The 17048-nt window shown below is 47.3% G+C and overlaps 1 protein-coding gene across 6 annotated transcripts in view; it reads left to right on the plus strand.

Annotated features, from left to right (window-relative positions):
- Nucleotides 1-17048, plus strand: part of Sh3pxd2a (SH3 and PX domains 2A) — a 213285-nt gene that overhangs the window by 67348 nt on the left and 128889 nt on the right. For all 6 annotated transcript variants that reach the window (XM_074078377.1, XM_074078375.1, XM_074078376.1 and 3 more), the window contains one exon: nt 4518-4593. In XM_074078377.1, coding sequence (XP_073934478.1) covers nt 4518-4593 — 76 coding nt within the window. The remainder of the gene's footprint in view (nt 1-4517; nt 4594-17048) is intronic.

Raw genomic sequence — 17048 nt, forward strand, 5'->3', positions numbered from 1 at the left:
TTGAGGTTGTGTCTCTTGTAAGGCTATCAAAGAACAGAAGAGAATGGGGGTGTGAGGGGGAGTGCATTTCAGGCCACAAGGGGTGAGGACTGAAGAAATGTTGCTCTTATTTTATTGTTATCACTTTCTGTCTTTGTGATGCTCACTGATGAGTCCCCAGCATCTAACACAGAGACCACTAAATCCCCATTGAGTAGGCTGGACAAATGATCAAGGTTTCCTTGATCTCCCATGGTCTCACAGAAATTGAGTGACCTTGTCTCTTTTTAAGGGGAATTTCTAGGTCAGGGAACCTTCTAGCTTCCTGTGATATTCCCTTTGTTCGTGAGCTAGAAATGGCCACAGGGATGAAGGTTGGAGGAATGAGCCTAATGCCAGAGTCACTGAGAACTCCACCCTTTCTGCAGGTGAGAAGTGGGCCTCTGGGGTTACAGATGCACCCCTGCTGGGTGGGGGGGTTGAGGCCCATCCTCCTCACTCCCTAGTGCTTACTGCTGCAGAGTTCTGCCCAAGGAGACCTGCCCCATCAGCTTTCTCTGACTGGAGCCAGCTCTCAGAGTCAAATTGTCCCGTATCTCTCACTATCCACCCCTTAGATAAACAATCCAGCGTCCTTCACACACTGCAAGGTTCCAAAGTGGTTACAAGAGGTTCCACTGGCCAGATCCCTCTCACCCCAGAAGGACCCTGGCAACAGGACCCGCTTTTCTTCTAGCTAGAGCAGGGCTTTGCTGGAGTGACAGTAGAAATCATTTCCTGCCTGAAAAGGTGGCCACAGCAGAACTCCCTGCTTCTGGGAGGAGCCTTCCTTCCTCACTGCCCACGCACCCAGGCTTCCTCCTCATGGAAGGCCTGGAAAGGCCTGTCCAGGAGGCAGCCCCTCAACTCAGCTTTCATGTGACTATTTTATCTGAGGAACCCAGCCCTGCATATTGTGCACTGTGCAGTCCCTCTGCCCCCTCAAAGGTGTGACATTTGTATTGTATATCAAGCATGGTTCCACTGCCCCCATTCTGCCATCTCGTGGGCCCAAAGGCTGGACTGAGTGAGCCTGTGAGCCCCCATGTTGCTGATGCCACAGAGTTGGCTTGGCTGGTCCACCTTTATCTGGTTTGCTTTATGCCAAAGCCAGGGGTTTGCTTTCTTTGAAAGGTGACCTGTGGGCAGAGAAAATGGCACTGGTGAACTGGGCTTCCTGTTCCACTGGCCAGAGAGCTATGGGGAGGGCCACACCGAGGCTCTGCAGGCTTAGCCTTGGTAGGAGAGTTAAGGTGGCACATGTGACTAGGCTCAGCACCTGAGGGCTGGGAGGTATGAGTATGCTGACTTAGGGACTCACAGCTCTGGAGAGGGACCTGTTGACCCCGGTGCTGGTGCTCAGCAGATGGCTTATCTTGGCCCCAGGGGCCCTAAGACTAAGCCAGAGGCTCAGGGAGAGAAGAATCTGCCAAAGGAGAAGGTAGGCAAGCCACCCCTGCAGAGCACCCCACACACATACACCAAAGAGATCTTTTAGAGGTAAACTCAAATCTGCCTCCTATTTGCCAGGCTATCAGATGACCCCTGCCTTTCAGGAGACACACGAACCCGTTGAGGAAATTCAGACTGCCTTTTGGCTAGAAAGGCACAGGGAATGTGACTGTCGCTTTGCCAAGACATAGCTGTCTTGCCTCCTCTAGGAAGTCTTCCCTGACCTCCTCTTTGAGCTCCCACAGATCCTGTTCCTATGTCTTTGGCATTTCCCCATTCCTCTAGAATTTGCTGGTCTGTTTCAAGCACCAGATCAAAAGTTGACAAACTTCCAGGTGGGGTCTAGAAATCTGCATTGTAAGCAACGTTCACCCCAAGTGAGACATGTGGGCAGGTAGCAGATGACACTGTAAGACCTGTGTTCCAGTTCAGTGCTGTCCACATGGGAGCCATATTCATAATTTGAAGAAGAACAAGGGCTGGAGGTGTGGCTTGAGCAGTAGAGCACCTGCCTCGAAAGCACAAAACCCTGACTTCAAACTCCAGTACTGCAAACACAATGGCAAAAATGTCACAATTAAGAGCGCTGCTGTGCCTAGTTTATGCACGGCTCGGGGCTCATCCCTCCAGCACTCAAAAAAATAAAAGAAAATTGCTGATATGAAAGTATTCATCGACATGGGGAAAAAAGTTCATTACATAGTGTAAGCATTGATGAGTTCATTTTATGTACATACACAGGAGAGTTCCTGGAAAGGATATATAGCTCCAAATATTAATGTTGCTTTTATAGGAAGACAGATTAGGAGTGATTCTTTTTCCATTTTTCTTTTGTTTTGGTATGGGCTTTTTTTTTTTTTTAAGACAGGATCTCGATATGAAGCCCAGACTGGCCTTGAACTCAGTCTTCCTGCCTCTGCCTCCCAAGTGTTGGGATTACCACGCCCAACTTCTTTTTCCTTTTTTTTTTTGACCACCCACTGCTTCTGTAATTTCTAGTTTTCTCCTCCGTGAGCATGAATTACTTATGTAATATAGAAGTAAAATGTAGGTACAGGAGAATATGGGTGAGGAAAAAGAAAAACAGGAATTCTAGTCTGTAGAATTTGTCTGAAATGGTAATTAAGAAAAAAAAATTGCCAAGTGTGATGATGTACTCAGAAGACTGAGACAGGAGGATCACAAGTTCAAGGCCAGCCTGGGATACATAGTGAGACCTTGTCTCATAAAAAAAAAGCCCTAAGTACAAGTTCATAATGTTCATACAGCCCAACAGCTGTATTTACAAGTAGCAGGGAATTATTAAATGTTTGAGAGTTGAAGTTACAACATCAAAAACTCATGAGCCAGCTTTTGCTAAATATCCATCTGTGTTCGGGGAAGTGAAAGTTAATTATGGTGCAGTCTCTGTCTTGTTTTGGATGGAATCCACCAGTGACCCCTTTGATGTATGAGTTCTACATAACCTATGTATTGGGTGATGATTTCGCAAGAGACAGTCCTAAAATCATGTGTTAGCGCAGGATGTGTAAACGAAGAGCTGCATGCACACACACACACACACACACACACACTCACACACACACTCACACACACACACACACACAACCTCATGTCAGACCTCTTGTCATTACCTTTGGTGCTGACACCTTGGTCAACGCTGCCATCCAAAGGCTCTTCACTGGTCTACTTCCACCCTATAGACCGCTCAACTACACCATAGCTGGAGTTGTCTTTTCAAAGCATGAACCAGATCAAGTCTCTTTGCACGAAACTCTTTACAGCTTCCCCTTCCATCAGGATAAACCTGAGTAGCACCCTCCGTGGTCTGGCCCATTCTGCCTCAGCTCTCCTTGCCTGTCCCTCTGCCCTGACTCACCATGGCAGCCCCACAGGCTTTTTGCACTTCCAGTTCCCCTTTACTGGAACATTCTCCTTCTCCACAGTGACTTGCTTCCTGTCTTCCTGCCGGCTTCTGCTAAATTGCCTCTGAATTGGTGAGACCGTGCACAATACCCCAAATAAAATGACAACCCCATGTTGCTTCAATACCTTGCCCTATTTCGTTTTTCTCTGTAGTGCTCTTCTCCCCTGACATGTGACACATTTGTTTACCATTTGTCTCCCTCCTATCACAAGGACTCCCTGAGGGCAGGAACTTGAGCTTTTTTCTTTAATGCGCAGTGTTCTGTGGGGGTGCTCAATAAATATTTGAAGGAATGGAGGCATGGATGGACTTCAGAGACCACGTGCCAGTCCTCTTCATTCTGCCAAGGAGGCATCTAAAGTCCACCTGAGGAAGGTTCTCTGCCTTGCCCAAGGTCACACAGCTGGGGCACTGGGACAAGATCCCGGCTGTAGCCACTCTGCTGCGGCCTGTGCCTTGGAAGGGCAATCCACCACACACAGGGGCTCTGGCCTTGTCCATCCTACCTCCTGCATATTTTTCCAGTTTACATAGAATTTTAGCCTAGAATAGCAAAAGAAAAAACAGCTATTCCTCTAGAATCTTGGAAACTTTTCCAGCGGGTCTGTCCCTGGAAAAACAGTAGTGATCTCAGGGTGGGAAAGGAGGAAGCAGAGAAAACGGGTCTCCCAGCAGTGGGGGCAATGAGATAGATTTGGTTTTGTAATTAAAATAACATCTGGGTGTGTTTCCGCACAGTGGTTCTGGAAGGTGGGTGGTCTGTCTGAAGGATCAGGTTTGGCCTTCCTCCATCCTAGCCTAGGAAGTTTTGGAATGGCCAGTTGTTGAAGGATTCACCCTGCAGATGAAATATAAAAGAAAGGGGCCCAAAGGAGTATTTGGAAGCCCCAGCCTGGCCTGAAGATCTGGTGGTCCTTGGCCTGGACTCACCTGGGGTGTCTCCAGACCCCTCCCCTCCCTTTGATGCACAGGGAGCTCTGGCCTCCTCCTTCTCATGCCCCATGTGGCTTGTTAATCGTCTGTGAAGTGAGGGATTTCAGGCGTCACTCATCCGTGTGAGCTTGGTGGGGCAGTGCAGTCCAGTCTTCTGAAGCCTGACTTCTGTCTGTTGGCTCCTCAGATGCAGCTTCTGGATAAGTTTCCCATCGAAGGTGGCCAGAAGGACCCCAAGCAAAGGATCATCCCCTTCCTCCCAGGTAAGCTCAGGTGGCCCCACTGAGGGCTGGGGGTGACCTGGAGAAGGGCCCTTCTTAGGCCAAGAAGAGACCAGCTGCTAAGCTAGAAATGCCACATGGGTTTGACCTAAGAATCTGCATGTTAGCCACTCCCCAAGGGATGTGGAAGCTCCTGGTGTTGAAGGCCACTGTCCTCCAAGTGGCTTCTCTGGCCATTCTAGGACCATCTTTTTTGGTGTCTTGCCTGTGGCCTCTGAGGAGTGTCTTAGGCTCTTGGGATTGGTTTCCTTTTTCACAAACGGCCTAGAGAGAGCAGTTTCTCCTAGGAAAGCATGGAGAGCTGCAAGCAGACTTTCCACTGCCTCCCTTAGGTTGAGCACATCCTAGTGGGCCTCACACTACCGTTGGTACTCTTACGTAATGTTCCCGTTACCTGGCAGAGAGAGGACTTGAATCCAGCTCTGCCTGGCCACAAAGCCCAGGCCATTCACCAGGATACCATTTTGGAGCCTGTTTCAGGCAGTCAATCAGATTGTGTAATTTAGGGCTGTGGTGACCTGCTCTTACTGGGATGTCTGTCTTAAGTTTGTGTAGAGACCTGTAACATAATTATAGACCACTTCTTCATTCGCTGATGTGTGCGATGTCTTTCTCCTGAGGGTGTATTGTCATTTCCTCCAAGGGATGAAGATGTTGGAGTTCAGAGAGGTTGAGTCACTGCTATGAAAATGGCTGAGCTGAGGTGTGAACTCAGGTCTCCTGCCCCACACCTGGGCTTTGTTCTGAACCCTGTGGGCATAGCTGCCCCCTGGCTTTCTGGGGCCTCTACCCTTCCCCAAACCAGTGGGCCCAGCTGGTTCTCAGGGGAGCTCCCTTCACAGTGAGCTTCCCCCTGGGTTAATACTGGCCCTGGACCCCAGGGATCATCGTCCAGGATGACAGAGGTCCATCAGATCCTTAATCCCCAGGCACACTGCTGGCCTGTGGTCGGTATCTACTTGAGCTAAACACAGAACTGGAGCACTTCAGGGTGTTCCGCACACCCTCCCCATCCTCAAAAGCAACAAAAGGCAAAAGCATATATATATATGGCCACCTGTCCTCAGAGTCTTACACTAGAGTTGTAAGAATTAATCAGCTATCAGGAAGAACATCAAAACCCCACAGTTTGGGCAAGACCAGAACTAGCGGTGAGACAAGAATCAGAACAATTTAAGGCAGGATGTGCTAGAAGAGTACTTCCTGCATTACCAGGCAATTGTGAGTGTGATTGGACAAAGGAATTCGAAGAGCAGACTTTGTTATGAAATGAGGAAGTCCTCAAAGGCCTCCTGGATGAGGGTGGGGTAGAAGTGTGGGCTATAAGGCATGGCTTGTACTGCTGCCGTCCCATGTCTTGGAGTCAGACTGCCTGTATCCACACCTAGAAACCCTGGCTCTGTCAGTTACTCATTATATTAACGAGTGTATTAACTGTATCTCAGTTTCCTCATCTGGAAAATGGGGGTGCTAATATTATCTACTTCATAGGGTCATTGTAAAGGATAAAATTAATTAATCCATCTTATGCTCAGAACTGTGGCTGATACCTAGAAGGATCCAAATACATGGTAGCTCTTATTATTACCTGCCACAGGTCAAGCATTTCGCACCACATGATCACGTATATAATCTTGCTTGATCTTCCCAGGATGGTTATTGACTGGGAAATTGGGGCTAAGGGATGCTGATGGATTTGCACAAGGCCACACAGCCAGGAGGTGTAGCCAACACTGGAACTCTTCATCCTGACCTCCAGGTTAGGGCCACTCCACATCAGCTACCCAGGGGATGATAACTGGACAGCTGCTGGGGGCGGGGTAGGCGGCACTGAGGTCCTATCTGTTCAGTTTCCTCTTTAGGATGGTAGTGAGGATTCAAAGGATTCATGTGGAGCCCTTTGCACAAGGGTCCGTCTCTAAACCAATGTTCAACAAATGACAGCTATTAATAAAGTCACCTGTGCCCACCTGGTAGGAAAAGTCAAGCACAAGATGCCTCCAACCCCCATATAAATGTGACCATGCGTAGTAAGTAACATTGTCAAGAGGAATGAGGCTTATCCCCCACCCAAGGAAGAACCTCCCTTTTCCTGGCTTTGCCCCTCTCGGCCTTCCCTCCAGTGGCATTCTCCCCTGATACCTCTTCTTTGCTCACTTACTCTCCACGACATGGTAGAATGGGCATTGCTGACCCTGGAGCCCACCCTGAGGCTCCTAAGCCCTGCCTCTGGCTTCTTTCTGCTTGTTGGCTGCTTCATACTCTACTCGATCCTCAGCCTGGATATTAGAAAAAGGATTGTGGCAGGACCCCCAACCCAATCAGAACAGGCCAGGAGGATTCTGGTGGACATGAGGAGTCTCACCTCTTCCCATCCCCTGGATCCAAGAGGTCCCTAAAGCAGAGGGCACCAGAGAAGTTCAGTGATGACCTTGACCTGACTGGGCAGAGCCTGAGACAAGGATTCATTTGCCAGTGACTTTGGAGGCTGTGTTCTCCTGTGAATTTTCCACAGCTGAGGCAAGCAGGCCAGGGCAAGAGATGAAGCAAGGCAGAGATGTGCCAAGCAGGACAGCTAAGTCTAGACTCAGCCTAGGGCTGGGGATGTAGCTCAGTGGTAGAGTGCTTACATAGCAGGCCCCAAGGGCCCCAGCACTGCAAAAAACAAAGCCAAAATATTCCTTAGACTCAGCCTAGCAGATGTGGTGGCGTGTGCCTGTAATCTCAGCATTCAGGGGGCTGAGGCAGGGCGATCACTTGAGCTCAGATGTTTGAGACCAGCTTGGTCAACATAGCCACACCCTGTGTCTAATAATTAATTAATTAGACTCAGCCTAATCCCACAGAGGGCAGCTCTGGAGGGTGAATTGTCATTAAGGAACTTATAGGTCATCCATTGCCTACCCTAGAGGATGTGGCGTGTGGGCAGGGTGGCCCTTGAGATGGCCAAGTTCATGCATCTAGAGAAGGGGCCAACTCTTATTGGTTATCTCACAGCACCTACTGTGTCACCTGACACAAGCGTCAGCCTCTATTTCTGCCTTCCTGCCTTTTGCCTGGCCTTGATCTAGCTACTCCACTTTCCTTCCTTCTAGACTCACTGAAGGGGCATTATCCCTGGTTATGGAGGAGTCAGCTCACTCTCCACCGTCACTTAGCCATGAAGTGGTAGAGCCACCATTCTTCTGTTGTACCCTGAGGCTTTTCCTGTCCCAGGAGGAATTGCCACAGTCAGCCTACCTAAGCTCTGTCTTTGCCCCTCCTCTGTTGTCTCCTCTCCCAGGTTAGGAACCTGAGACCAAGTACCCAGAATCCCTCCCTCCGGTCATGCATCAGGAGTGCCCTATTTGGGGTGGGGAAATGGCTTGAACCTCAGGGGTTCACCCACTTCATTTGAGTAGCTGAAGGTGCCAGCACTAAGTAATTTTTTTTTTTGCAATTAAACTATTTAATGTGTTATTTTATATAATTACAAATAAGATAGCCCCCAAGGCTTTCACAGTAACATCTTCATTTAATTATGAATCAAGCAAGATTGGCTATTTGGTCTCCTAAGTCATAACATGTTTGTTTTTTTTAAGTTTTATTTTTGAAGTAATTATAGACTCAGGAGATATTACAAAAATACATGTATCATCCCTCCCCATTTTAAGGAGATATCAAGTCACTTACTGTCATTGAATTGCTTCCCACACTGAAACACCGCATGTAACTAACTACAGTATGTTATCAAAACCAGGAAATTGATATTGGCACAGCTCAATTAGTTAGACCACAGACCGAGTGATAGATTTCTGTGTTAAGGAGGTGGAGAGTGCTATGGAACAAGCATGCCAGCTGGCCTCCAGGAAGGCAGTGGCTTGACAATAGTCCCTGAGAAACTGCACTCCTAGGCCAGGCAGTTTGGCACTCCCACCTCCTCCAAAAAGGTACAGGTGAAACAGAAACAGAAGGTTTCATATGCCTTTTTGCATGAAGGCATATTCCTGAAACCTTCTGCTTCAGGAATTTAGCTGTTTTAGCTATTTAGGATAAGTTACATCATCTTTTTAGATGTCCTCAATGGTATTCTATTTATTTATAAAAGGAATGTGAGCAAGGCACCAGTGGCTCATACCTGTAATCCTAGCTACTTGGGAGGCTGAGATTAGGAGGATCACAGTTTGAGGTCAGCCTGGGCAAATAGTTCCAGAGACCTCATCTCCAAAATAACCACAGCAAAATAGGCTGCATGTGTGGTTCATGCAGTAGAGTGCCTGCTTTGCTAGTACAAAACCCTGAGTTCAAACCCCAGTCCCACCAAAATAAATAAATAAATAAATAAATATAAAAGAAGCATGTTCTGTTGCAAAGCAAAGAACTTTTTTTAAAAGAATTATTTTTTGCTGGCTGTGGTGGCATGCAAGTGTAATCCCAGCACTCAGGAGGCTGAGGTAGGAGGATTGTGAGTTCCAGGCTACTCTGGGCTACATAGTGAGATCTTGTCTTAATAATAATAATAATAATAATCATAATGATAGTAATTCTTTTTTCTCATATATATATATATATTTATATATATATATATATTTATATATATATATATGTATGTATGTATGTATTATATATATATGTATATATATGTATATATGTATATATATATGTATATATGTATGTATATATATATGTATGTATGTATGTATTAGAACTTGGGACTTCTGGACTGGGAACTCAAGTGGTAGTAAGTTCAAGGTCCTAAATTCAAACTTCACTCTAGTGGTACCAAACAAAACCCACAAGAGTTTAGGGGCTTCTGAGCCTACTGAAACAGGGTTGGCCCAGAACTTAGACACTGGTCCGTCACCTTGACCTCAGACATTAGGGACAGGAGCAGCAAGAACTGTGAAGGGTCTCAGATTTTACCCTATTGGCAAGCCAATTACATCAGTTTACCATAATTTCACAGATGCTACAAAGAAACATAATACTCTGGGTCAGAGACAAAAGACTTTATTTCACCACAGTAACCCTCATGAGCACCAGCACATTTGCCTCAATTCCCATGGCCTCCCGAGGTCCCCAGGTGACAGGATGGGCTCCAATCTGTGCCTGCACATCCAGTCCCCAGGTGACAGGATGGGCTCCAATCTGTGCCTGCACATCCAGTGGTTACATCCCAGCGGAGCCCAAATCCTGGAGAACCCGCATCTTTTATAATGGACAGGAAGTAAACCTGCCCTTTGTTGCAGAGAGACACTATCTCCTTCACCCAAGGCTATATGCAAGCACCTTTAAAAAGATAATCCAAAGCAAAAGACAGTTGGTGCCTTGTTACAAAACCTCCAAAACCATCAGACACCCAGGGAGAATTGTCTCTGGACTTCCTGCCTTTTGAAAGAAGGCAGAAATGAAGTTCTTTCAGATATTGGTGAAGTCAGCTGTTTCTCAGAGCAGCCTACTGTTTACATGGAACTTTCTGCCTTGTTTTAAAAGCCCATTGTGGAAAATCCATCTCCTGTTGCCCATCCTGGGATTGGAGTAGATTTCCTGTGTATCCTGAGTTTGCTGGCCCAAGGAGGCTCCTTGGGAGGAAATGGTCATTACAGAGTGAAGTAAAGTGTATATCTGCTGATGTAAAAAGCAAATAACTTTGACCAGAGACCCATGGACTCCAGAAGTCAGGCAGTGGAGCAGAAAGAGCTGAACTCATTCTGTAAAGGCGAGACGAGTTCCCCTCTTGCTTGGAAGTCATCTGTGCCCACTGGGCTTGTGGGCTTCCAGAAAGCCCCCTCGTCCTAATAGCTGAGTGAATCCCATCTCTAGCCCTACGTTTCTCCAGGGGTGTGAGTCATGCAGCAGACAGGTTGCTTGCAGAGCAGAGTGATCCGATAGCCATAATCAAGGTACAGACTGCCAGCCTGCAGACGGCCTCATGACCTTTTGAGCTCACTGGGCTGTATTTTTAGACAACAGTCATGCTTGCTTCTTTTATACTGGCTTGCCAGTTTACATACCGGCCCCTAAATGAAGAGGCAGTTTGAAGCCACATTGCACAGGGTGCTAGATGAACTGGAGACTCTGGGCTTTCCTCTCCCTGCCCAAGGAGCCCTGTGCAGCAGATCCGGTGTTTGTTCAGCTCTGAAGGAAGCAGGGGGAAGGGACAGTATTAGCCAGAGCTGGTCCATGGCATGGGGAGAGCTGGGCCTCTCACTGCACTGTAGGTGTTTCTGTGTGTCTTCACCAGGTGTCAGCTTACAAAAGCCCTCCCCAAAGGGCCTGGGGGAGGCAGAAGCTCACTGACTCTGATTGGAACTACAGCTCCTGGGGAAGAGGGGTGGAAAGTCTCTGGGCCCTACTGTTAACTTGGGATGGCAGCAAAAGACAAATCTACATGATAGAAAAGGAAAAACAAAGTCTGCTGGTAATGTTGGGGTTTAAAAGACATCGTCAAGATTACAGGCTTGCATGCCTCCCCCCAGCCTCCCCTGGAAGTGCTAGGTCTCTCTTGCTATAATTATAGCTCCCCACCCCAAAAACTCATTCTCCCACTCTATAATCTGGGCTTGGCAGCTCTCAAGGCCTGCTGTCAGTGGGCTGCTCTGAACACTGAATGGGAGAGCTACGTTCATGCATTCCTGCTACAAGTATTTATTGAGTACCTACTGTGTGCTGGGCACAGTTGTCAGCACTGGTGATATGGCTGAGAACAAGAGGTCAAGTTTATCTTCCAATAGGGAAGTCAGAAAGCAAACAAATGAGCAATTTCCAGTAGTGATAAATTCCAGAAAGAAAAATCACTGGGTCACATGGCAGAGAAGGTGGTTCAGGATGTCTGAGAAAGGCCTCTTTGCAAAGGTGACATCGGAACTGAGCCAGGTATGGACAGATCAGGGCCTGGGTGTGCCAGGCTGAGGGGACAGCAAGAACAAGGGGTGGGGGAGGGCTGGGTGACCACAGAGAGAGCCAGGCAGACAAGAGTTGGAACCAAGAAGCTCCATGTGGGCCCCTGTGGCAAAGTGACCCATGAAGGGGGAAGCTGGCTCCACACATGTATGTATGAACTATGCCATCCAGCCCAGTCATGGCAAAGTCAACTAGACTCACAACTGCTGGCCCTAGAGCCCCCAGGTCTCCCTGGCAGTGGGGCTTTGCAGGAGGTGGGCACACAGGGGCCCTTTCTACTCCTGAAAGTGAATGTGGACCGGCCCCAATCCTCCATGTTATCTACATTTCAGGACCAGGAAAAGAGCCCGACAACCTCATTATAACTTGCTATGCATTTTCCTTGTGTAGAGGTAATTCTAGAAGGAAGTCAATTTCCTCAACACCCGCCTTGAGCCTTCAGCCCTGGAGAATATCTCAGGCATCTTCCCTGCACAGCCTCTGACAGAAGCAGAATGTGCACCCTCCGCACATTCTCAGGCAGCCCAAGTGATTTAACATGCAGGAACCATGCCCTGGCCTGCGGCTCCAGAGTCCTGGATTCTAGTCTACCTCCTGCTGATCTCTGGGGCACAAACTTGAAGTTAAACTAGAGCAAACAGAGACTGCTCTCTTGTTGGCAAAGTCACCAGAAAGTGGCAGGAATGATTTAAATGTCAGATCTCTGTAACACTCCTTCCCCACCCACCCTTTCCCCCCAGAAATCCATCCTTTCTTTACCCAGTGCCCAATGTCCTTTGATAAGGTCAATTTTTTTCACTCTGTGCTTAGAGAGGATGGTTATACTCTAGACTCCACTGAAAGTGGTACTGTCAGCAAACTCGCACTCAGGGGTAGATGGCCGACTAGATAGTTACTGCAGGTTTGGTAGCAGTGAGAGGGCAAGGTTTGGTGAAAGAAGGTCTGGGCCTCATTGGGCCTGTGAGAAGCCCAGGAGATCAAGGTGGTGTGAGCTTGCAAGGCAGGGTCATGAAGAGCACAATACAGGTGGGGGGCTGGAGGTCTCCATAGGGCCAGAGCTCAGGTTCTGGGGGAGGAGGTACAGTGCCAGCGCGGAGTCCACTAAAGAGGCCTGGGATGCCAGGCTGCCTGGTTTCCAGACCACAGGTGGCTCAAGGGAACTGGCATGCCTGAAGGTGGAGTCTGTTCACCTGAATGTACCTTCCTAAAGCAGGGGATGGAAGCCCTGGGATGGGTGAAGGTGGGCTGGCTGGCCTGGCCTGTCTCTACCCTTCAGAAACAGGGTGGCCTGGCAACACCCTGTAAAGAGAAAGGCCATATTTCTGTTTCTCCCAGGGCCAGAATTCAATCAGGTTTCACCTTAGTGGGAATGAACTTGGAAGGACTTTAGGGGAACTAGTCAGAGAATTCCCAGAGCTATGGGGCCAAAGGAAGCTATGTGACTCTGCAGGTCTGTGAGACACATGGTACCCACACAGCTTTGGGCTCCCACAGAACTGGGCTCACACCTTGGCTTTCTCTTTGGTGCTACCTGTCAGACTCAACACACACTTTTTCCAGGACAGAAATCGGCAAGCACTGTATTGTATTTCAGCACTGGAAGCCTGAGAGCCAATCCTCTTTCTAACTGTGTGACCCTGGGACCTATCCATCCTAGGTGTCATCTAGGAAGCACCTCCAGGGTGGCGGAGAGCATCAAATAAAATTCACACAGTGAGTGCTCACTACACAATGGCCGATGATGAGCTAGTGAACCGTCTCCCTGGGGTGGTCTGAATGCAACCTTCCAGCATCCTTTCCTGGAGTGAGAGTCTTACCAGGAGTGGAGGCTCACCCTCTTTCATGTGGTCTGCAGGTCAGCAGCTTGGGTGTCCTCTAGGCGCTGGTTAGAAATGCAGAGTCTCAGTCCCTCCCCAGACATGTGGAGTCAGATCTGTGTTTTAATAAGAGCCTAGGCAGGTTGAGAAGCACTGTGCTAAGGTCCACCAGAGCCCTTTGACAGGCCGCCTGCTCTGTCTTTAGGATGTTCTTGGCATTCGCCTATGTTCGGACCAATCACATAGTACAAACCACTAAGCCTGCAATGACAAATCCACTTTTGACTCAAAATAGAGGTGCACAGGGAGAAGAGGCTTCACACAGTAGCTTGGTGAGGGCTGTTTCTCCACCTCACATCCTTGCAAATGTTGTATTTCTAGAATCCTGCACCTGATCTGGGGTCATAAGTAACTACACAGCACTTCTCCCAACCACTAACCTAAGCAGGAGAGTGCTCAGGCTCTGCTGTGCTCCTTCATCAGATGTGAGACAGAATATTCTCTCCCTTCCCTTCCAAGGAGGGGTGAAATTTAGGATGAAGATTGCTAATGTTTTTAATTCAGAAGTCTATCTGATTAGCCAAGCATGGTGGAGCACATCTATAATCTCGGCACTTGAGAGTCTGAGGAAGAAGGCCAGCCTGGGCTACATAACTAGGCCTTGTCTCAAAAAAAAGTCTCTCTGATTGGAGAGACCAGTCCACAAACCCTCAGGTTTTGAAGTTTGAAGGTAGTGGGACACAAGGCACAGGTTTGAACTCAAGGCCTCAGGCTTTGCACTTGTCAGGCAGGTGCTCTGCCACCTGAGCCATACACCCAGCCCTTTTTGCTTTAGTTTGTTTTTCAGATGGCATCTTGTGCTTTTGCTGTGGCTGGACTCAGACCTCAGTCCTCCTACCTCCACCTCCAGAGTAACAGGGATTACAGATATGCACTATCATGCCAGGCCTAGAAAGAGGGCTCTTTTAAGGAGTCTTGGGCAAAAAGATTTAGGCATTAAAACAAACTGAGATTTGAAGAGCCTCTTTTGCTCATCTATATAAAATAATTTTTGACAGACCCAAGTTTCAAAATAAGGGAACCATGGGGAACAATGTAGTTGTGTATGACACTCCTGGCCTCTTGCTTCTGGTCTGAAAGATAAATTTGCAAGTTTAATAGTTGGTAGTTGGTGAGGAAGTCTTTAGGGAGACCTAGTGGTTGGTAGGCATTCCTGCTTAACAGAAAGGCTTGTTCTTGCAAGAGAGTGGAACAGTTGTTCACAGCAGGAGCCCAGTGGCCCAGAGGTAACTTCTTATTGAATTGGCTGAAGTAGAAAGGTTGCAGAGTCTTTTCAGGAGCTGTGGGGGAGGCCTGGAGCTTTTAACAGATTTGTCAGTTCTAAATGAGAGAAAATTGCTGTTTACTAGGCATGTATTCTTGCAGGATGTAATGTAAAGGATTTCATGTGCAATACTGTCTGATTTAGTGACAATAAACCTGCTTTATCTGTAGATGAAGATTCACAGGCTGGGAGGGGCACTTGTCTTGCCCAAGGCCACTCAGCTAGTTAAAGGCAGAGGAGACTAACCCAAGGTGTAGAGCCTAGAGATTATCAGTTGAAGTTTGTTATGAAACAATGGGTATGTTGCCTGCATGAGGGTGTCTGAATTTCTTTAAACCTAGTTTCAAGTTTTATATCATATCTTAAAACATATATCAATTAGAAGTTGACCAATACTGTCTTTTTTAATAGAGTCACCTTTCCAAGGTAAAGGTCTTGCCGAGATTACATTATTTTTTCAGTTACCTACTGCTCAACCTACTCCACTTTTATCATCCACCTAGTGGCTGATGCTGAAATTGCAGGCATAGTACCCAGAAGGAAATAATTGACTTTGGAAAGCTGGTGTTGGATACCCACCCCTATAAAGTAACCATGTAGTGACAAATCACAGATCCTGTTGCTAAACCATGATTCAACAGGGACTAAACATGAGGGAGAAAGAAAATTTGTTTTCCAATGTGGCAAAAAACCTGAATGTTTTCACTGGGGCCCTCAAACAGAATCTTAGAAAATGTCCCATAGTTTTACTTGGTCATTCCTAAAACTTGGAAAGGGAACATTTCTGGGCCTGCTTTGCTGTCCCCAGTTTCTTTGGCTACGCCTGATGGCACTTCCTGTACCACTGAGATGGTCTCTTGTACATTGTCGTGCAGTGCCATTTATTCATTTGGATTCTTGCATAAGGACAGGTGAGAGCCTAAGTTTGCCCATCTACAAGGTTTGGACTTGACTCTGTCCGGGTTTTCTCTAAAAGCCATTAAGGCCAAAGGAGCAAGTGCCTACTCATGGGTTATTATGCAAAGGAGTAAACATTTTAGGAGAGCAGGGGTCTTGTAGACCTCCCTCAAATCCCACCCTGTTGGCAGTGTAACTGCCTCCATTTAAGGCCAACTTTGTGCCCTTCCCCATCCTCCTGTCCCCACCCCCATTTCCTTTGGGAATTGTAGAAAGCCCACTTGTCTTGGATAACCCTCCCCAAAGGGTTCCTGCTGAAAAGCTGAACTCACAGCCAAGACTTTGACCTTTACCTTTGTCCCTGACTTATTGGTGAAAGAGAGTTATCTTCCCCTCTCTAAGATTTTTGGGGAAAGCATGAATTCAGTGGAAATAGAAATAGAAATATGGCCTATAAATAATAGTGCCCCAAATATCTAGAGGCATGAATACAGGCCAGGCAGCAAGCAGTCATAGATCATGAAGGCCTGGGCCATGAGTGCAGGTTTCCAATCACTTTGGTGTTCCTCAGGATGCTTTCATCTTGCCAGTGGGGCCTGGAGAAGCCCTCTTTCTTTCTTGTCCGCTGCCCTCACACCTATCTACTGTTCAACCTTCTCTCTGAACAGACGTGTGCAGTGGAGCTAAGTAACACTGTCTGAACCCAGACTTGGCATTTAGCCCAGTAGTATGTGACTTGGGGACATCCAGAAGCTATGTCTGAGCTGTGGTTTCTTCATCTGTAGTCATGGGGATTTTAAAAGCTGGAGTTTGTGAAACAAGAACATGTCTTATTTCATCTTGGTTAAGAGAGTGGCGCTTAGGGCGTGATGGCTGGGTTCAAATCCCCCTACTTCTCCTTACTAGCTGTCCAGCCTAGGATAAATTACTTAACCTCTCCGTGCTCAGTGACCTTGGTAAGGGGGGATCTATAGGATTAGGGTGATGTAAGGTGCTTAGTACAGTTCCTGACATATGCTAAACCTATGTAAATGTTTCTTAAATAAAGAAACACATCAATATATCGCCATGCCTATAGTCACCTAGCACATTGAAACTATTCCACATAGGTAGCGTGAGTGACCGAGTGGGCAGGAGACCTGCCTATCTCGCAGTCTGTAGAGATAATTCAGTGAGATTGCCTGTGAAGTCTTTCTAAGCCACAAAATGCTACACAAGTGAAGGTGGGGACTGGTGGAATGGTTCAAGTGGTAAAGTGCCTGTCTAGCAAGTGTAAGGCCCTGAGTTCAAGCCCCAGTGCTACAAAAAAAAAAAAAAAGTGAAGGTGGGATGATTATTCTTACCTACGGGGTGATGGTTTGATATCAGCTCTACCTTGCAGACACCGTATTTTTGTTGACCTGGGAGAAATGTTGAAGCTGAGACAGCTTGGTGGGTTAAAAAAAAAAAAAAGGAACTTTTTCTTTCTGTTTTTTGTTTTGTTTTGTTTTTTGAGGTACTGGGTTTTGAACTCAGAG

Source organism: Castor canadensis, chromosome 7, assembly GCF_047511655.1.
Source record: "Castor canadensis chromosome 7, mCasCan1.hap1v2, whole genome shotgun sequence".
Taxonomy (NCBI): Eukaryota; Metazoa; Chordata; class Mammalia; order Rodentia; family Castoridae; genus Castor; species Castor canadensis.